Below are 21,470 nucleotides of genomic sequence, written 5' to 3' on the forward strand. Positions count from 1 at the left end.
TTTGCGGTGAAATGCGCATTCTGACGTCATAAACGCAGGGAATTCAACATCGAGTGTTTTATCGCCTATACTTACACTAAGGGGAACCACGAAAACATGACGGAGTATTCTTTTTCCACACTTTGGTGACTGGTAGGGCCCCCAGAGTCCCAAATATAAGTATTAAAATGGTTAAAAAGTTGATTTTGCGTAATATGTCCCCTTTAAGACTTTGAGACTTGGCATGTTTCAGTTGTTTCTTGGTGCAGAACATACTGTAAAGCCAGTGTCCCATTACTGCAGGAAAGGATGGAGTCCCTACTGATCACCAGCCAGCCATCTGCTGTACACTGCAGAGGCTGCTAAGTAAGCATATCTGCAGACAAGACGAAAATAACCTATTCTGCAACAGTGCATTAGGAATTCAGTTGCAGGAGCTTAATAGATGAACGCTTAAAGTAAACTGTGCAAATAAGAAAGAGTTGGAACAGCAGCACCGGTTCACACTTTCTGTTACACTGATTTCCTGTTGTTCTTACACCTGAAATGTTCATCGTTACATTTGACTGAATGTAGGTTGAAACAGGGACATAGGGTGTGGCTTTCAAATGTGAAATTGGCAGCTTCAGACAAAGCAGAGCTCTAATAATCTCTCGAGCTAATCTTCTTCTTCTTCTTTACCTTTCGGCTGCTCCCTTCAGGGGTCGCCACAGCGAATCAACCTCCTCCATCTAACCCTGTTCTGTGTATCCCCCTCTCTCACACCAACTAACTTCATGTCCTCTTTCACTACATCCATAAACCTTCTCTTTGGTCTTCCTCTAGACATCCTGCCTGGCAGTTCCAACCCCAGCATCCTTCTACCAATATACTCACTATCCCTCCTCTGTACATGACCATACCATCTCATTCTGGCCTCTCTGACCTTATCTCCAAAACATCTAACATGTGCTGTTCCTCTGATTGACTCATTCCTGATCCTATCCATCTTCGTCACTCCCAAAGAGAACCTCAACATCTTGGACATGTTTCTTCACCTCTTTTCCACAATCTCCACTGCTCTGGACTGTTGACCCTAAATACTTCAAATCCTCCACCTTCTTTATCTCCACTCCCTGTAGCCTCATGGTTCCACTTGGGTTCCTCTCATTCACACACATATATTCTTTCTTGCTGAGACTAACCTTCATTCCTCTCCTTTCTAGAGCATATCTCCACCTCTCAAGCTTTTCCTCCACCTGGTCTCTGCTCTCACCACAGATCACAATGTCATCTGCAAACATCATAGTCCATGGAGATTCCTGTCTAACCTCATCTGCTGTCCATCACCACCGCAAACAAGAAGAGACTCAGAGCCGAACCCTGATGTAGTCCCTCCTCCACCTTGAACTTCTCTGTCACACCTACAGCACACCTCACCGCTGTCTCACAGGTGGCATACATGTCCTGTACCAGTCAACATACTTCTCTGCCACTCCAGACTTCCTCATACAGTACCATAGTTCCTCTCTCGGCACCCTGTCATAGGCTTTTTCCAGATCTACAAAGGCACAATGCAACTCCCTCTGACCTTCTCTGTATTTCTCTACCAGCATTCTTAAAGCAAATACTGCATCTGTAGTACTCTTTCTAGGCATGAAACCATACTGTTGCTCACAAATGCTGACTTCTGCTCTCTGTCTAGTTTCCACTACTCTTTCCCATAACTTCATTGTATGGCTCATCAACTTTATTCCTCTATAGTTACTGCAATTCTGAACAACTCCCTTATTCTTAAAAATGGGCACCATCACACTTCTTCTCCATTCTTCAGGCACTTCACTCTCTAAGATCCTGTTGAATAGTTGAATACTCCGCTCCTAGACACTTCCATACCTCCCTCCTCTCCGAGACACTTCCATACCTCGAGCTATAATCTCTCGAGCTAATACATGACAGAATATGGCTGCCAGTGAGGACCCAAGAAAAAATGATTTTAGCTTCTTCACAGAAAGGTCACAGGTAATGAAATCTGCACCTGTTGTATAGTGGATGATTTCTTAGACTTTGATTGCAGCTTTACGTCGAGTGGAAACTGAAGTTTGTGTCATTTTGTGAACTTTGCCGACTCAATTTTACACAATGGCAAAAAAAGACATAATTTTAAAACCAGCCTTACCATCCTTCCCATGATGCCAGTGCCCACATTCTCAGCCTCCACGTCAGATATGAACTCTGCGTGCTCCTTCTTCACGTAAAATAACAGCATGATGCCCACTAGACGCACCAGCTTCACCTGCATCAGAGGACAAATAAACAAACAAAGACATCAGGTTGAACAGTCAGGGGGAAGATACACACAAAGTGGAGTAACATGTCAGTTTTTATTAATAAGTCAGTGAGCATGGCACGATATTATACAGGCTCAGTGATGCTTTAATGCAGTTGTTGATATTTCTATCAGGACTTTCCACCTGCAACGTGTTAAAACAACAAAAAAGGACAGAGTTAGAATCATTTATTCTCACCCACTGTCTAATGTCACAGAAAACAGAGGCAGAAGAGTACACCACAGAATATTTAGCAGTTTTTGCAAAAGAGGAAGCAAAATGAGAAGCCTCTCAGGCTTGTCAGTCCTATAAGAACAAATATCCAGATATTTATGTGAAAACATTAGTTTATCACATTGCTGAGCTATATAGTATCAGCTGTAGAGCAGCCAAGTGTGATTTAGTGAGAGCACTGACACTTGATGAAGAAATGACGTGCTATTATCGGAGCTTTGTGACTTACAGACATCCTGTAAGCTCTATGCTGACACACAAAAAGCAGCCAAGCAGCAAAAAAGGGAATCTAATAAGATAGTGTCAGCACTGGCAGGAAAAAGGAAACAGATGAAAGTGAACAGGGGGAAGAGAAAGAACCGAAAGTAGCTTAAATGTTATGTGTAACATACAATGTTTTTGATAAGTTTTCATGTTATAATCAATTATCTTAGTGCAACAGTGGAGCATTTGTTCATTCCTTTGTTAAAAATGTTTTAACAAAATTGAGACAGAATACAGAAGACTGACATTTAAAACTTATATAAAAGATTTAAGAAGTTTCTTACTAAGGCATACTTGGCATCCGGATGCAAGGCCTGGGACACTGCCTTGGTCCACTCCAGCTCTTTGGGGGTGTCATTAAAGAAGAAAGCCTCTTTGCTGAGATCAAGCTCCTGGAAACTATGCAAGACGGTTAAAAAAACAACAACTTGAGTTTGATTCCCAGTTTAACTACAGCTTTTGTGTGTGTGTTTTTTTTACTTAACTTCTTCAGTCTTTAGCAACAAAGTAGAAATGTAAGCAGGATTAGTGGACCTGTTTAAAGACTATACAGTACAGTCTAACTGTCTGTGTAGTGGGATTAAGAGGAGAGCTGGGGCAGAATATGACTTACCCCACGCAGTACATGTCGGGGGGGTCGGGAGTACAGCTCAGCCAAGGTCTGAGGCTTTCCTTTGGCACCTGACCATTCACATTGTACGTGCCGAGGAAAAAGCTGAGGCAGAATGAGGAGAGGAATACAGAGTTACCTCAGCTGAAAAGCAAAAGTCTTTTCTGTGAAATCCAGTTCACATCAGGGGAGATTAAAATAGTCAGACAATCTAAGCCCCGATGTATATATTCAACTGATGCCTTCCAGAATGAATCCCTCTCTTCAAATGTAGTTATTTGTACAGAACATTAGGACAACTGCTCCTACTATTCACTTAAATTACAACTCAAAGTAGCAAACAGTATAAAGGGATAACAGATAACAAAACAGTCATCTGCTGACCACTGAACAGCCCCAATCTCTAGGTACCTCATGATTAGATTAAATTACGATAAAGAGGCCTATGGATCTAAATAGAACAGATTTTATCTTTGAAAACAAAGTATATAATGATCCATAATTAAATTACAGGTCAAGGCCACTTAGCTTGGAGGATAGAGGATTTCATTTAAACCCATCATTTATTTTATGAGTTATGCTGTTCACAGTCAGACAGACAAATGTGGCTGAAAACAACCTCCTTGACGGAGGAAATTATGAGGTGTTTCCATCATCTTTAAAGGATATAAACAGAACAGCATATGTTTGTGGACACCAGGAAAAGAAACAACAGTGTCAATGAAACAGAGCCACGTTGTCCTAACGGACATACTGTAGCTATCAATTGCTTCCATGTGCCTCGATTAGGCTGATTTAGAAGGAAAATCCTAAATTTAAACTTCATTAACACTCTGCTTTGTGTATCTACTGGAAAACACTGAGAATAAAGTTACTGGCTGACATACAGTACGTGTAACTATAAGGCAATGCTGTCCTGCTGAAACAAAACAGAGTGAGAGACTGTCTGCTGCAGCCATCAGCCACTTCTCCACGTCTATTTATTAACAATATTTACCACTGTGATTACATGTTCTTTTGTAAAACTTCCAATTAAGGTATTTTAACTCTAGATACAGATTCCAGTAATGTTTTTTTGTACGTATTCACGATCATTCATCAGAGAATTACAATGCAACTTAAAATAGAAGTACTAATGTAAAGGTACTTCAGTTAAGAGGAATGCTGAAAACGCCCAACATACAATCCCCACTGAAATCTATTCTGCAGGTCCAGACTGAAAAACAAACTTCCTTCCTTTCAAAAGGCCTCCTCGCTTGACCTTCAGCAACGGCAGCTCATGCTCTGCTCATGCACTCCCAACAGAAAAGCACTATAGAGTTCTATATTTTGTGCTGACCACCATCACACTGCACTCATGGCCACAGAAAGTTGCTGAAGCCACCTTTATAAACAATTATTGGACTGCTGCTTTCCAAAGCTTGTTTTCTAAATATGCACATCAGCATGGATATTCAGTATATTCTCACTCGGCCCTGGAATATGAGATGAAAGCAGAGACTACCGACACTTTTCACTGAGGTGCTGATACTACGCTGCAAATCTACCAACAGGAGGCAGCGTAGGCAACAACTAAACAGGTGCTCGACTGGACAAGAGCAACAGCAACATAAATACCCACAATTAATTAGATATAAGGTGATGAGTAGGTCGGTGCTTTTCTACACAACAGCAGAGACAATGGTGTTCAGTTTGATAAACCACTAAGTCCTCAGAAATACCAATGCACAGACGCTGACTCAGTATCCTTTCATAACACTTCTAGGATTCAAACATTACTCATCGCTACACTGTGTGATCACACTGTTGTTGAGTACACACTTTCCTCACAATAAAGTTTAAACTATTAACGAGTCAGCAGAGCACAGCTCAACACAACTGCATTACATTATATAAATGAACATGAGAAAAAACATCTTAACATGTTAAGATTTGGAATATTAATGAGGGATGAAGAAATGGGTTATTATGTACAGTATAGGCTATTATTGTCCACAATGCATTGATATGGGGCTTAAAATTAGTCTGATTTTCCTACCAATATGTGGTTTTTTAAAGGGCTGAGGATTAAAATGTAGGTCAAATTAATTTCATATGGCAGAAATGTGTTTTTTCACAATTTACAATCACCTGACGGTGCATAATGTTGTTTTCCATGAGCCTTTATGGAGCTTTTAAGCAGCTCTACAGAGGCTGCCATTTTGTGCTATATTCAAGGTATACTTTAGTTCAGCATGCAACTTCACCAATAAATGTCACTAAATTTTATAGCCAACGATTATTTTCATAATCAATTAATCTGTCGATTATTTTTAAGAACTTGTTTGGTCCATAAAATGTCAGACGTGATGATGTTCTCAGAGTCTTGCTTTGTCCACAAACCAAATGATGTTTTAATGATTTCTTTGTGAAGAAAAAAACCCTGAAACCAATTATCAAAATAGCTGACAATTTATTTAGTAATCGATTAATAATCAATGAATTAAGTCATTGTTTTAGCCCTATATAAAATGACACTGTGAAACTGAACCAGTCCCATGCTACTGAGGAGCCTGAGCTTTTTACTTTTATTTTTTTAGAATAATTCTTCACTGGCATCTTGTTAATCTCTCTGAGAAAATGTTGCAGTGCTGCACCAATACGAACTACGGAAGCCCAGGGGGAGCAGCAGGAGAAGGGGAAGATAAATAGATTTTCATTAAAAACAAATCATCCTGAACCATTAATTCCAACTAATTCATAAAATGGATTACATAAACTGCCCTTATTTATAGCATGAGGAAATTAAAGGGACACTGAGACTGAGTGCAGCAAAGTATAAACATCTGTTTCTGTTCACCCGGACTCACCCTGTTTTTGAGTCATTATTACTCTGATTATTGAACATAAATGAAAGAACAGATTGGCTGATCCATTCCATTTTCAACAATCCTTTAATTCCTGCACCCTATCAATGCCAGAAGTCAAAATGTAGAACCCTCTCCATGTTCTGGTACCATTTGAATTTCAAATATTTGAATTTCAAATGAGTCGATGGTTAAGATTTACACACCTGAAGTCCTCCAGGTAAGTGTAAATGTCTTCATTCTTCAGCAGCTCACACTTGATGAGGTTGTCACGCAGGTTGAACTGAGGCATGGTCAGTATCTGAGCTTTGTTGGACGGGGTGTGGCTGGACGAGTGCACCAGGTCATCCCGGATCTCTCGACTGGAGATGGCCTGACTGTACTCAGGGAGAGAAGAAAGACACAGATGTCAGCGTGCCTGAAGAGAAAGACAGAAACAAAATCATTCAGTCACATATAGTTGAACTAGGGTTGAAAGATTTGGGTGAAAGATAATAATTGTGTGTTTTTTCCTGGAAAATGTTGGGATTAGAATAGCGATATCATTTCTTTGAAAGTCAAGCTTCAGTTCACTACTTACTGTTATCGAGTTGGAGCATTACCGAAGGAGACGCCATCAAAATATGAACCTCTGTACTCAAATGCAAGAATGAAGATTGTTTCTAACATGTAAATGTATTTTTAAATTGCCATAGAAGAAAGCAGAATAAAAAATAAATTACAACAATTGCAATTTGCTTATGGTGATTATTTTATTTATTTAGATCTCATGTAAAAGGTATTGATAGACATTGAAGACATTTAAACAAAGTTTTGTGTTGGGGTTTGTAAAATTCTAAATTTGGAAATACAGTTTAAGTTTTACTGTTAATGCATATTGGTTCCAAATATCAGTTATCAATATCAGCTCTAAAAAACAACAACCCAAAAAACAAAGTCCGAATGACCCACAAAGGCAGCAGGAGGGATAAGATAGAACACATAATAGCTGTGACTTCTTTTGACCTAGGACGTATGATATGTTTCACTGTTTAACAAGTGTGTGGTTTTCTGCCAATTAAGACATTAAAACAATAGTTAACTCTTTTTTTTTTATATATATATATATATATATATATATATATATATATATATATATACACACACACATACATATATATATGTATATATATATATACGTATATACACACATACATATACATACACATATATATATATATATATATATATATATATATATATATATATACACACTTTATAGACTCACTGTCACTATCATGACAACATTGTGGCTGTTTTATCCAGTTTTACAGTTGATTTCTACATGGACAACAACAATTCAATCAGTGGAGTGAGGCTCTGTTTCTTAGTTATCATAAGGTGGGAGACTAATGGGGGGGAAGGGGGGGGGGGGGGGGTAATGCAATATGCCTATGACCTGTAATCTTCCAGGAATATACTGCAACTAAACACCAACTTAGAATATAGAGCATAAGCAGTAGGCACTCACTTTTAAGAACAGCAGCAGTTTTTGGATTAAACAAATGAGATGAACAGATTAGCATTTTAGGTTTCAGCAACTTTAAATAAAGTAAACACTGCTCACTGGGCGCTGCCAGGCACGTAGACAGTGGCGGTTATAAAATTGATACTCAAAGAAGCACCTGTCTGTTTTAATACTTAAAAAAAAATGTGTCATACCTTTGAATACACTCTGCTGAAAGTAAGCCTTCAGGATATTTACTTCAGCGCTCAACTTAACTGCATTTTCAACATTTGCAACCTTTAAGCGTTGTAGTTAAGGGTGCAATTGTAGAGGCTGCTGCATTAGATACACATCATATTTGTATTTGATGAGGATGCAAAATATAGGAGCAGGTTTGCAGAAGACACGCTCACTATGTAACACACTGCACACACATCCGGTGAGACAGAAAACACTTTCCTCTCATGTCAGCAGTGAATTTTTGTGATCGATTGTCAACTGCCAGACCAAAACATGTTCTCCCTATCGCTCTCTTAATTGTTTCAAACAACAAACTGACCACCTCAGTTTCCTGCACCCCACAATTATATCAACAACTTCATCAAATCCATCTGTTATTAAAGCAAAGGAGTGGAAAACAGATGCAAAGAAGGCTAAACTCATCAAGATGATACAAGAGCCAGCTGGAGTTTATTTGTATAGCACTACTCATACACAGGGCAACTCAAAGTGCTTTGAGTTGACGCAGCATAAAATTTAAATGCTGTGTGACTCCTTAAAGATATAAGATGTAACATTTTTGCAATAAAGTATATAAAAATGAAAAGACTAGTGTGTAGCAGTAGCCAAAATATTTCTAAATCCATGTTTCTGTCAAAAGGTAACAGACTCATTCAGTCATCGTCTTTCAATGACATCAATGCAATGTTTTATATAGAGTATGTCTTCTCTCTTTTTAAAAACAGCTGATTGTTGTGTGGCGTATGTAACTTCTTTATGCTTTGTGAAGTATCAACTATCAAAAGCGTCAAGTGATGAAGAATAACCCTGGCTTTACTTAGACTAGAGTTTTTGGACATGGGTCTCTCAGTCTAAGGTGTTTGCAAGTAATTCTGGGAGAATCTTTTTCTAGGATTCAACAACACCTGAGCCAATCAGGAGCCAGAACGACAGAGAGGCGGTCCTCTCTGCTCTTGAGATTAAACCGTTAAACCATACAATACAAAAAATCTATATATTGCATTATCCACTATGCAGACTTGTTAATATGACTTATAAAGTTATAATGACTGTATCGGACTGATAGCGGTATATACTGTAAAATCGGTATCAGACACGTAAAAGTGGTATTATTGTGCCATCCATAATAATGGTGCAATAAACCTTAGTTTTGAGTGGGGTCACTGCGGGAAAAATGCAGCACTGCTCTGTCAATAGGACAGAAAGAGGAAGATCGCTAGTGGGCAAGCATGAATGCAAACAGTGGTTTGAAGAAAAACAATAAAATGCAAAACCGGTTCAGCACATTTTTATGACATTTTAAGTGGAAGCAAATGCAATCCACGTTTGTTTATGAGGCCCAAAGAACACACAGCATGTGTTTACACTTTGAGAGTAAATGCTGAATATAAGCAGAAACTTTGCAAGTGTACAAGGAAACACCACACAGCACATATTAAGAAGCTATGACTCTTTGTATTAAGAGATTAAAATACAAATGTATTGTGTTTTTTAAGATCTCCCATGTGACGAACGTACCTGTCTGTGTTGGAATACACTCTGGACTTGTTTACTCCACTGTTGGAACCTTTCTCCCCTTCTAAGCTTCCCTTTTTGTCTGATGATTTCTCTGTTTGAAAAAAAAAAAGGTAGATTATTAGAATTAATTGTTAACAATAGCACAACACAGAGCATTAAAGATAAACGGCAGCTTTGTGGCACAGTTCCTTTTACCACAACCCCTGCAAACTGCCTGTCTGCATTTAAAAGACAAATTAGTTTCTCGGTGTTTGTCAGTAGCTACTGAAATGAAGTCTTCTTTCTCTCATGAGAAAGATCTCAGCCCTTTTAAAAACCACCGGGGAGATAAAATTAATTATGACCAAAGACAAAATCAAGCAAACACAGCAGGTCTGGGAAATAAAACAACAGTAATTGACACAACACAATTTCCTGCTATGGCAGTTCATCAAAAACTCAATATTAATGTCAAGGGCCGCAACTATTAATCAAATATTTATTGATTATTAAATTAATCGCCACAAATCACTCCATTCATTTAATAAAACAAGTTATTTTCAGCTTCTAGACAGTGAATATATTATGTATTTCTTTCTTTGCTCCATATAACAAGAAAACAAGAAAGGTTTTAGAGTACAGCAAGACTTCGTGTGTGTGTGTGTGTGTGTGTGTGTGAAATACAGTACTCTGCAAAGTTTTGGTTAAAAGTGTTGTAAAGTAAGAATGCTTTCACAAATACATGCATAAAAAATCTACATTTACACCAAATATTGATTTGATTTAGACCTTTTCAATTCAAAACAATTGGAATGTATACATTCTTACTTCACAGCAAAGTTTGTCATTGTCAGCCACAAGTTTAAAACTCAGTTTACTTGTTTCAACTTTCACTCAGCACCAAAAATACCCTACTTTTTCTTTTGACATTTGTAAAAACTATAGATAAACTATTTTTTTTTTTTTTTTTAAATCATGAAAAACTTTTTGTCCACATCACATCACCACATCATAAGCGGCAAGTCAGGGCTTAGTCAACTAACAGATTTTGTCTTTTCCAGTAGTAACAGTTGGTGCATCCTAAGTAGCTGGCCTTAATAGGCGAGTGAAGTATGAGACAGCATGACCCCTGTCTCCTGCAGCTTGGCAGAGAACACAGCTGCTCTTCTGAAAGGAAAAAGCCAGGTTTTCTGAGCAGGAAATTTGACTCTACAAAGTTTTAGGAGGCTACATTAAGAGTGCACCTTACCAACACTACCATTTAAGTACACGGTGAACTACGACAGAGTCTAAAGAGAGGCTATCTGTATTACATCATATGTTTGCTCAAACAAATTGGATGCAGCATTCCACAACGACAACAAGAAAAAAACGCACGGCTTGGATACACTGACATTAATTTACTGGACACAGAGATGACGTAGGAAATCAAGTCCTTGCATTCAAGCCCAGATTGATCAGTTTACAATAAAGTTATAATCTACTCTTGTTCTTTTAATCCCTTCTGGCAGGCTTTACACTGAGAGGTGCAATGCTGCCCTCAACAGGAAAAAAAATTTCTGTCCGCAGTTCATCCTCTTCTCCCTTTCTACTCTTAATATTTGGTGAATAGGCCTGACTGAATGTATTTTACGCTCCATTCATTCCTATGGGATCTATTCCGCAGTTCTTTGCTATTTTCTTTACCATGGCTACTTGAAACAGTAAAAGCTAAACTATGAAGGATTTTTACCCTAAATGATCGGCTTCTGAGTCACTGTGATGGTTAAAATGGCTTGTTGCTGGGAGATTGGGGTCTATCTCTACTACTGTCTGTCTGAAAACCACCCTCGCAAGACCAGGGCCGCTGACCAGGAGTCCTCAGAATCAGGAGGTCCCGTAACATCTCGGGTCTTGTGAGAAACACAAACTGCTTCACGACACTACACACACAAGATCATCGACACATTTATAGTGGCAAAGCTGGCGAAAATGAAGCAGAGAAAACCTTTGTCAGAGGATGCGAAGAAGAGGAAATGACCGAGCAAAGCGCCAACTGAGCAAGTAAACATCGGACCGGCTATTTTCAAATAGCGAGAAGCATGCAAAGTGGTTGCCGACCAGCCTGGACATGGCTCCACGGCTTGTGATCGCCAGCCAGGTTGAAAACAAATGCACATGGCCATGCATTAAAGGGGGGATCATCACAGTGAGTTTTTACGACAGTGAGGATAAAGTAGTAGACAAGTGATGGATGAACGGATGTTTATGTTGGTGTCATGAAAAATATGTACAACAAAACTGTAGGGGGAGCTCCATAGAATAAAAGATTGAAAACTGACCAGACTTGCAAGTCGCTTTAAAGGGCAGCACATGACCACAAGGAAAGAGCTTGGGCTTGTAACCAGAGGGCTGCCAGTTCAGATCTCGGGCCGGCCAAGGGCTGGGGTGCCCCTGAGTAAGGCACCCAATCCCCTGGGGACAGAAAAGTGCTGCCCACTGCCTATTGAACTCCATATTTTTGATGTATTACTTGTGGAGAGGATTCCAAATGTTTCCCAGTAAAAGTTTGGTGGTTGGTTGGTAAAACTACATATTTTGTTCCTGTATGATGTGAGTCAGAAATAATTACACTGTAAGGTCATTATAGCATTGGGAAAACAACTGATCTAATGTTGGCTTGAGGCTTTTGCACAGTACTGTATGTCTGAAGTGAAAAAAAACAAAAAACAATGATGATTATTTAAGTGAATTATCACAAAAATACAACTGTTTAAATCACTATTACCACAGTTGGTATGCACCTTAATTCAAGCTGCATCTTTTGCCAACAAAGGAAATTATTTCTTCACTCCGAGTTTACCAAGAAAACAGAGGTCCCCTGTGTACACAACTCTGAGAAAAGGTCGACATGACAGAAATGCTTGCGCAGTTTGTTTTACTTTCTGTATTACTAAAAACAAGAGATGCACAAGGTAAGGCAGCACGAGTTTAACAACGACATTTTAAAAAGTTCCTGTAAGAAGTCATACACATTTTAATCTAGAACCAGTGGTGATGGCAGGAAACAAGAAAGGTTCACAGCCCTTTATCTGTGTGACTCAAATCTTCCACTAAGCTGTGAAATGATTTTAGAGAGTGTACTTCAAATATGTTAAAGTTAAAGTGAAAACTCCCTTGAGCACACAGATAAAAACCACATGTATCTGTTGTATTGACTCATGTTTTCTAAATTAGATTACAGACCAAGAGGTTGTTATTTTTTCAGGTTTAGGCCATACCATAAACCATAAAAATAACCCAATAGTGATGGGTTTGTTCTCATGTATTTTTAATCTTACACTAGTACACAATAACTATGAAGTGATACACATCATGAGACAGTCCAAAATGCAGTTCTCACAGAAATACACAGCAACAGTAATCGACAACAAAGAGAAGCACAATACCAAGACAGAATCAAATGAACTTGTGCGACAAGCATTAGAACAAATATTGAAGCTTGATTAGAATACATATATTTTTAATATTATCACACAATCTTAGTGTAAGAGTCAGCAGCTTTTGACGACTGAATATTACTTTGTGATAATTTCACGGATAAATAGCATTAGTCACTCGAAGTTACTGAAGAACTACTGCACCTCTATGACACATTTAATCCTGATTGCGATGCGTTTATGTTTAGGTGATTAATTAGTCGATCACGTATTAATCACAAAAAGCCCTTTCGGAACCTAAAAGCTGGTTAAGTCCACAGTGATATTACTGTTGAACTTGTTAATTAAATAGACCATTTAGCTGTTACATAACAAAATGTTAGTACTCATTATAGCATTGTGTTATCCACTTCACATTGCCAATTACACTTCATACCCTTGTATTCTTTACATTACATGTCATTTAGCAGACGCTTTTATCCAAAGCGACTTACAATAACTGCATTTTAACATTTGGGTACAAACAAGAGCTAGAAGTAAGTAAGTGCTTCAAGTATGCAAACTATAAAAGGAGTAATAATCTTTACTAATCATTACTATCTACTCACTTAATTAAAAACAAAAACAATACTGGCACTGTGTTGTTGTTGTTGTTTTAAGTGAAGCCCTGACCCCTTTAAGGTTCTATATGTGTGACAAGGACTTGATGCACATGCTTAGCATTCCTGCACACTGCTTTAGTACACACAGCCAGCTCACAAGCTCAAACCTCCAACCACCAGTAAAGGAAGTTGCATGAATATAGAACGACTGATCATTTCCCACACTTATGCCTCTTTATCTGCAGTTGATCATATATAGTCAGCATAAATGTCAAGATGTGCAGGGCTAACACTCCTCCAGAGTAAAGCAGACTCATATTCTGCACAAAGTCCAATGTCATAACTTCCCTTCATGGAATCCACCTGTACGTTTATGATTGCCCTTAAATCACTTGGGTGGGATTATGTTAAAAATACAAGTGGATCAATTTGTCCCATGTTTTAACTGAACGTGTGGGTTACAGTGGCAGTGAATGGAGGACAAGCTACAGAACAGACAATGTGCACATTCACCTCTCTGAGCCAACTTCTCCAAGGAAATGATTTGAAGATAACAGGCTAGGCTAGCTAAAAGAGGATGAGCTACAAGCGAGAGTGTCTCTTTGGAAACAGGTAGTAGTTTCTCAATTTATAATACAAGTGTGTGTCATTACAGCACATTACTCCAATACCTACCACAACGGGTGTGACATTTTACTGTCACACAGCGACTACTTACTAACTTCATTTAACTACAGAACAACGTTAGCATAAACATGAGCTCAAATTAAAGATAATATGACAACATTGAAATATTAACACAACAACCAGAGAGTTAATAACAACCATTAAACCATGAAACAAAACCTGGCCCTTTAGCAAATCTGTATTTAGTAGTAGTAGTTAGCCTCTGTGATAACAAACAACTACTAGTACTACTACTAGCTCAAATAAGCCGAACAGCTAGCTCGTTAAACGGGTCAAAGTGAACGCCGCATTTAACACATTTAAATTCAAGCACCTTCAATGAAAATACACGTAAGAATATTTTTCATACCAGAGTCTCTAGTCACTTTAGACATCTCTCTGCACCGCTGCCAAGCATTCTGTGCACAACACTAACGTCCAGTGTGTGTGAGACGTCCTACTGACGCCGTCTAAGGAGGCGGGGTTTGCAGTCTGCTGCTGCTGCGGAGACATACGTCAACGTCGCCGCCATATTGGTCCGGTCAGAGTTTTTTATCTTTATTTGTGAGTCAATCGACGGAATATTAGGGCCACACTGGAAAAAATAATATTTTTTAGCATTCGAAAATAAAGTCGTAATGTTATGATTTTATGATATGGTTATGAAAATAATAACTGTCATAAGGAATTGTACAAATTCCACTTACTTGTTTTCTCATTGAGAAAAATATGGCAAAGTTGACCAAACATCAAATAGTTTACATGTACTGTAAATGTTTTAATAGCAGTGAACTTATTATTATTATTACAATCTATTCATGTTCATATTATATTCATTAAATGTAATGTATCCAGGGAAAAACTTGACATTGCCCGCTTGAGTCTATGACACTTTATCTCACTGTTTGACAGCTTTTGTGTCTGGAAACACAAAGAAAATCAATGTTTTTTTTAGGTTGTGGAGACACAGGGGCTTCTGATGTACTGCTGCCTCGTTTGGAAAGTTTTTGACACATGGATAAATCTGAATGAGGGTTTTCAAACACCTAAGTCAAAAAATAACAAATTTAAAGGGACTGATAGAGGTAGCAGTGGATCAACAACTTTTATATGCCATGATGTAAAATTGCAGATTTTCTCTGTGGACTTTGGTGTGAGGACTTTTGTGTGACTTTCATACAAAAGTCAGTACCTCTTACATCCATGCTTAAAAAAACAACTTTACAAACTCATGCTACCACAGCCTGAGGCCCACACATTGGGAAGTCCTCATACAGAAGACATACAGTATGTGTCTTTAAAAGCATGGCTGAAACAACATAATGTGTAAAAATCATCAAGTAAATGGCCTTAAGCTGTTGAACTACAATAAACAAACAATAAGCCTTGGAAAGCACTTATCCTATGAGGTATGTGGTAGCCTCTTATTCAATTACCTAAAAATGAAGTTCATAGCTTTTAAATATAAACAATTGTCTTTTATACTAAAACCATTATTAATTAAGTGCACATTGTGGCAGTGTTTGGATCTTGTGTCACCCGGTGACATTCCTGCATTGCACACAGGAAGACAGACAGAGGCAACAGCAACACTGAGCTAGTACAGTGACATCAGCTGCTGAAATAACCCATAAATGAGTGCACATGAAAAGTGTAAGAAGCAAATGATGCTGTTGGTCAGCAGTTTGATAAATGGGATAATATGCTTCTTGTCCACGCCCACCCCTGCACTGCTGCTGTATACCCACAAGCCATCCCTCAAACAGGTCTGGTAATATGTCTTGATGGAGCCTGTTTTCAGATGAAGGACTTAGTGTACACATACTATTATATTGTTTCTGTTTGAGAAGACCAAACAGAGGCAGAATAAGATCAACAACAAAACAAAAATCACCAAAAGCTTTAATGTTGAGTAGGTTGCTTCAATTTGAAAACTCTCTGTTGGCTGGGACTGTTATGTATTTATAACAAGTCATTATTCTGAACCAAAAGTTCCGTATTTAAGAAATCTTTGAAAAACTTGTTTAAAACTAAATGTGATTGTTATTTATTTGGCAAATAACAAACCAAATTCACCTTTTTATACCCACACTTGAGCCGGCGCTCAGAGAGTCAGAAATTAATCAAGCATAACATTCCACCACTAAAACCATTTTTTCTGTTCAGGAAAGTAAAAACTATAAACTATATAAACTATACTATAATTTGACATCTTAGTTAAGAAATAATAATGTGCTTTACTTGTAAAACAGTAACAGTGAACATTTATGAATAACAATAATTACATTTTAGCATTAAAAATATCATTTTGGTTAAAAAGCTTCTACATACTGGTGTATTAACCATTACAGAAACATAAAATATTATTTTGATAATTACCCATGCTGTTAATTTAGGGCAGCTGTGGTCTAATACATTTGTTAATTTTCCCTGAGATTGTTATATTCTACACTATTTTATGTTGCCCCAGGTAAGCACCTTAAGTGCTATGGATAATGCCTGACACTTTCCCTTAACAGCAGTAAAAGACACATGTATTTTACATACAATATGTAAAATGACTATGTTTCCTTTAGTTCTGGCAGGACTGTGACCCTGCTGTTATACCTGCTGGTTCAATATAATCAGTACAATCTCTGTCATGACTTAATGCTACAGCACATCAATTAACAAAACTGCCCAGTTTTATGATGCCCCTGTTTGATATTGCCTTTTATTTATGAGATGCTCTCTTCCAAAAAAGGAGAAAATGTTATAGAGCTCAAGACAAAAACACCCCTGTTCTTCCTGTGAACTGCACCGACTGCATAAATGGACAACGATAATGGAATGCAAATACCGTCCTTTTTCTTCAAACAAAAAAACAAACCTGTTTTAAGGTGCTGGTTGAGTTTAGTCAGTGTTGTGCTGAGGGGTGCAAGCGCCTGTTTGCCAACTCCCTGTCCTTTAGAGGCTTTTTGGTACTTGTTGATCCACTCAAAGTGGGGTGCCTTTGTGGGTAACTTGCAAACATCTGGAAAGGGAGAGAGAGAGAGAGAGACAGAGAGAGGACAGTTAGCAAAGAATAAAGCAGGATCATTTCAAAGCATTTGTAAGCAAAAACTTCCTTTTTCACGCTCTAACACTTGGGTTTTTTCTTCCTTGTCTACCTACCTCAACATGTAGAAAGAAAAGAAAAGTCATAAGCGGAATCTCACTTCATTCTGCTCACCATTGCCATTTTTCATATTCTTCTTTTTAACAGCACCCAGTGCCAGGTCATGTACTCTTTCCATCCCTGGTTATATCTCAACAGGTTAAAAGCTCCCGTGGCTCATTCATTTAAAAAAGAAAAAAAAGAAGTGTCAACTTCCTCCATGCTGACACGGAGATTCCACTGTGAAAAATAGTAAGCCAGTGGCAAAAGTGACACATCCCCTAAAAATCCAAGTGTCTGTCAGCCCATTACCTCGCCTTAACAATGGTTCAAGTGGAGAAAATGGAGAATAATTGAAAGTAAAGTGACATGTCCCTTCAAGTAAGTTGTCAACTTGTCCTTTAGGGAAAAGGCTGGCTGAAGAAAAAAAAAAAAAAAAAGAATACACAAACAAAACTCCACCCCTTCTCTCTGAATGTCTAAATGTGACGCTCCCTTTTTCTCCGTCAGCCACTGGTGTAAGTCCTGAGCCAAATCATGATCAGAGTCTGACAGAAACTTTTCTTTTTCTTTTTTTTAACATGGATCTAATATTTAAATATAAAATGTAATTGGATATTTTTGAGCTCAAGTCTCTAGCGTAGACAGATGAAGACAGGCTGGACAGGTTTTTGTCCGAACAGATGGTGAAGACAAATGTGCATGTCACACTTACCTGTTATCAGTGACTAATACCTTCTTGAGAAAAGGAAATCTTAAGAGATCAACTACCAAAACTCAGTTAGTTTTTTGTACTTTTCACACTTACCAGTCAATATTTTTACATGATGTTATAATAAATTTGACTGAAAATGTACTGAAAATTTACTAACACACCTAGATAATATGGTTGGGAGTTGAGTTTCTATTACATTTAAAAGTTTAACTGAACCCAAACTGGTGTAGATGCTATGCACATGTTCCGCAGTTCCTTCCTGTGACCTTTGACCCAGAAGTAATAGAAAAAGCCAGGACATGGTAGAAGAAGACAGTGAGAAAAACATGGTGGACTCACAACTTTCTGATCGGCCGTAAATGTGCAGTGAAAATGCGTGAGTGAGGCAGAAAGTACCGTGCCGCACTGATAGTGGGCAGTGCTGAGCACCATAGGTCAATGGGTAGAAGCATAGAAGAAGAGCACACAACAACATGCACCTATACATATATACACAGTATGTGTATATATATACAGTATATATATATATATATATATATATATATATATACATACATACATATATGTATATATATGTATGTATGCATATATGCATATCCATTATCATGTATATATGTATGTATATATATATATATATATCTATATATATATATATAGATATATATATACACATATATATGTATGTACATGATAAGGGTAAGACCATGCATGATTTTCAATTTTCTTTAAATAAAGAGAGATCAGCCAAAATAATAATAATAACATTTTTACAACTCAAATTTGACCTTATACTATTAAATATTCCTTTGTTTTTCTTGCTATCTTATTGTTGAACAGTATGGAACTGATTAAAGCATAATTAAAGGCTTTTAAAACCACCAAATGTTTCAATTAAGGTCAAAATTGAAATATAAGCTTTTATTTTAGGTTCATATATTTGTACATGCGACGAGTGCCTCACTGCACGTCACTGTTCCCCACTAGCGCTTGTATTGCTGAACAAAGACAATAGTCTAGTTAAACTGCACAGTTACTGTAAGCTACAACAACATGTACTAGGTGCTAATGTCATGCACATTATTTATTTGTTCCCCCTCACAGATATAGTGGGATACCAGTGTACCAGTGTCGGTGAGTGCTGACCTACCACTCCATGCTCTGTTGACCTCGCTGAGAAAGAGCCGAGAGTGAGACCCAAAAGGAAGTCTGAGCTCTAACTCTTCTTCCAGGTAGCTCACTCTGACTCTGGTATCAGCACCTACGATCAAACAGACGTGCAGAAAAAAAACATGTTCAAAGTCATGTTCAGTTTCATGTGGTAGATTGCTAACATCATGCATTTGAGCTAGTAGAGGAAATAAGGGTCACACACCCACAACCGCCAGTTCGTCTGGGGAGGAAACTAAAAGAAGAGTAGAGCATGAGAAACATGTTAGAGAGACTTCAGAGTCACGTCTACTTGCTATTATGATAAATACATGAAAGCTGCTCACCCTCCACAACAGCAAAGTCAAGGGAGATGGGTATAATGTCCTCCAGTGACACATCATCAGCAGTTATGGCCATCCGTCGATGAGTATAAATAAAGATTCTACAAAACATCGCATTTTTTTTTTCTCAGTCACTTAATTCTTTGGAAAACAGACTTTTATCAGAGGGAAAAAAGGCTGTGTGGACAAAAAAGTGAAGCTGCTGCACTACACAATCATTTCTCTGTGGTTATTGTGTATGTAGGTCGAACAATATGATACCAATATCTTTGTCCGTATACATTGTACCAATTATTTTGGACCAAAATGTGCAATATAGATTTACATTTATTTTTCACATGTAAATGTAACTCAGCTCACTTTAATTTACCTATCTTTTCTATTACTCTTTCCATAATGTATTTTTATGTTTATACTGTATATTGTTACTTAATTTATTCAGTTCTTGCACATTATGTCACAAATGTCAGTATTTTTATTGTATGTAATTGTTATTCTTCTCTATACTCTTAGTATACTCATGGCCCTTTTTGCTCGCCTCGGCACGGCACGGCACAGTTTAAGTTAGTTTTCCACTTTAAAAAAAAGTAACTACTCAATGTGGGCGAAGTCATCACTGCACGGCTGCATGAAACTGCAGTGACTTTGTTTCACTAGTAAAGCAGTTGTTTTCAGTGTCACTGAATCATTAGAATCAGTTAATTAAAAATATTTGTTCAGTACTTCCTCTATGACCGGAGCACAGTCACTGGACTGAAACACAGTGGCAGAGTTTGTGATGCCACTCGCGATCAGCGGTGCTGTCCCTAAATACACCAGACTCCTCTGTCAAATATTGAGATTTTAGACATTTCCCTGGTAATTGTTGGAGATTAACCCACGTTTTTAGGATCGTTATGTATTTTTAACTGATCTACAGTTCGGCATTGTACCAGGTACGTACGATGCTAGTGGAAATGCAACTTAACCATGCCGAGGCGAGGCAAGCAGAGCCGACACAGAAGCCACGTCACCGCCTGTTTGAATCTGCAGTTCAAACTCACGCGTGTTGATGTGTAGACTCCACCAGGCCCAGCAGTCTGCTCTCTGTGATATCATCAGACAGGACGTCACATTGGACGGCATGTTTCACAGTTAAGGGCAAATGGGGGAAACGATCACAGGCTAAAAGAGATAGTTTGGGTTTTTGTGAAACTGTATCAAGTACTTCTGCTGAGTCAGTGTGTTGAATACAGTCGACTGTGTTTACTACAAAACAACAACAAAACACAACTATTCATTTTAAATGGCCTGTACTTCACAGCTGTAAATACTGGTTACAAACTTATGGACTATATTTTACTCACAAACTACGTCATTATCTTACAAAATATAATATTATTGTTGATGAAGACACATCCAGAGAAATTGCTTTATATTCCACTTTAAAAACAGATGCAACACTAAAAAGTACTGTGTATCTTCTTGCCTCACTTATAACAATCCACACATATACAACACAAAACTACAGTAACACCTGTATCCACATAAAAGTACTTGTATTAGGTCAGTTTTCCTTATATTAGTGTGCATATTAACTTTTACGGTATTAAAAGCAGCAGGTGAAGAAACATCCATGACAGATCTGTATCTGTCTTGAAGGTGTTGTTCTATGTTATGATGCATAAGAAAGTAATAAGAACATGCATTTTCTTTATAATTCACAAGCAGAAATTCTCTAAATCATTTCCTTCATTCTCTCGTTTTCTCCTTGAAAAACGTGTTTAACTAGTAACCAACAACAGTCCGTACTTTTCTCTGTACCATTCCTTCACTGTATGTTTATCATTGTCTTTCTGCTTTATTTTTTCTTATACATTTAAATGTATAATTTTTAATGTGTTGTGTATTTCTGAATAACTTTACACAAACTGTACTTGTTTACCATTGTTTAGAAGCTGATTTGGTTGCATTCTATTATGTTATTTTCCTTATTCT

At 37.8% G+C, this 21,470-nt stretch overlaps 1 protein-coding gene across 3 annotated transcripts in view; it reads right to left on the reverse strand.

The window, feature by feature from the left end:
* Positions 1-21,470, reverse strand: part of inpp5b (inositol polyphosphate-5-phosphatase B) — a 30,211-nt gene that overhangs the window by 7,968 nt on the left and 773 nt on the right. Inside the window, exons 2-11 of one of the 3 annotated variants that reach the window (XM_058647158.1) lie at positions 20,537-20,615; positions 19,497-19,594; positions 19,376-19,405; positions 19,151-19,261; positions 17,022-17,165; positions 9,487-9,577; positions 6,449-6,619; positions 3,400-3,501; positions 3,071-3,185; positions 2,138-2,254 (exon numbers count right to left, since the gene is read on the reverse strand). In XM_058647158.1, the coding sequence (XP_058503141.1) occupies positions 2,138-2,254; positions 3,071-3,185; positions 3,400-3,501; positions 6,449-6,619; positions 9,487-9,577; positions 17,022-17,165; positions 19,151-19,261; positions 19,376-19,405; positions 19,497-19,594; positions 20,537-20,615 (1,058 nt within the window). Of the gene's footprint in view, positions 1-2,137; positions 2,255-3,070; positions 3,186-3,399; positions 3,502-6,448; positions 6,620-9,486; positions 9,578-14,522; positions 14,614-17,021; positions 17,166-17,363; positions 17,703-19,150; positions 19,262-19,375; positions 19,406-19,496; positions 19,595-20,536; positions 20,616-21,470 lie in introns of those variants that run through there. The other 2 variants (XM_058647159.1, XM_058647160.1) reach the window with 2 other exon arrangements.

Source organism: Solea solea, chromosome 13 (assembly GCF_958295425.1).
Source record: "Solea solea chromosome 13, fSolSol10.1, whole genome shotgun sequence".
NCBI classification, from domain to species: Eukaryota; Metazoa; Chordata; class Actinopteri; order Pleuronectiformes; family Soleidae; genus Solea; species Solea solea.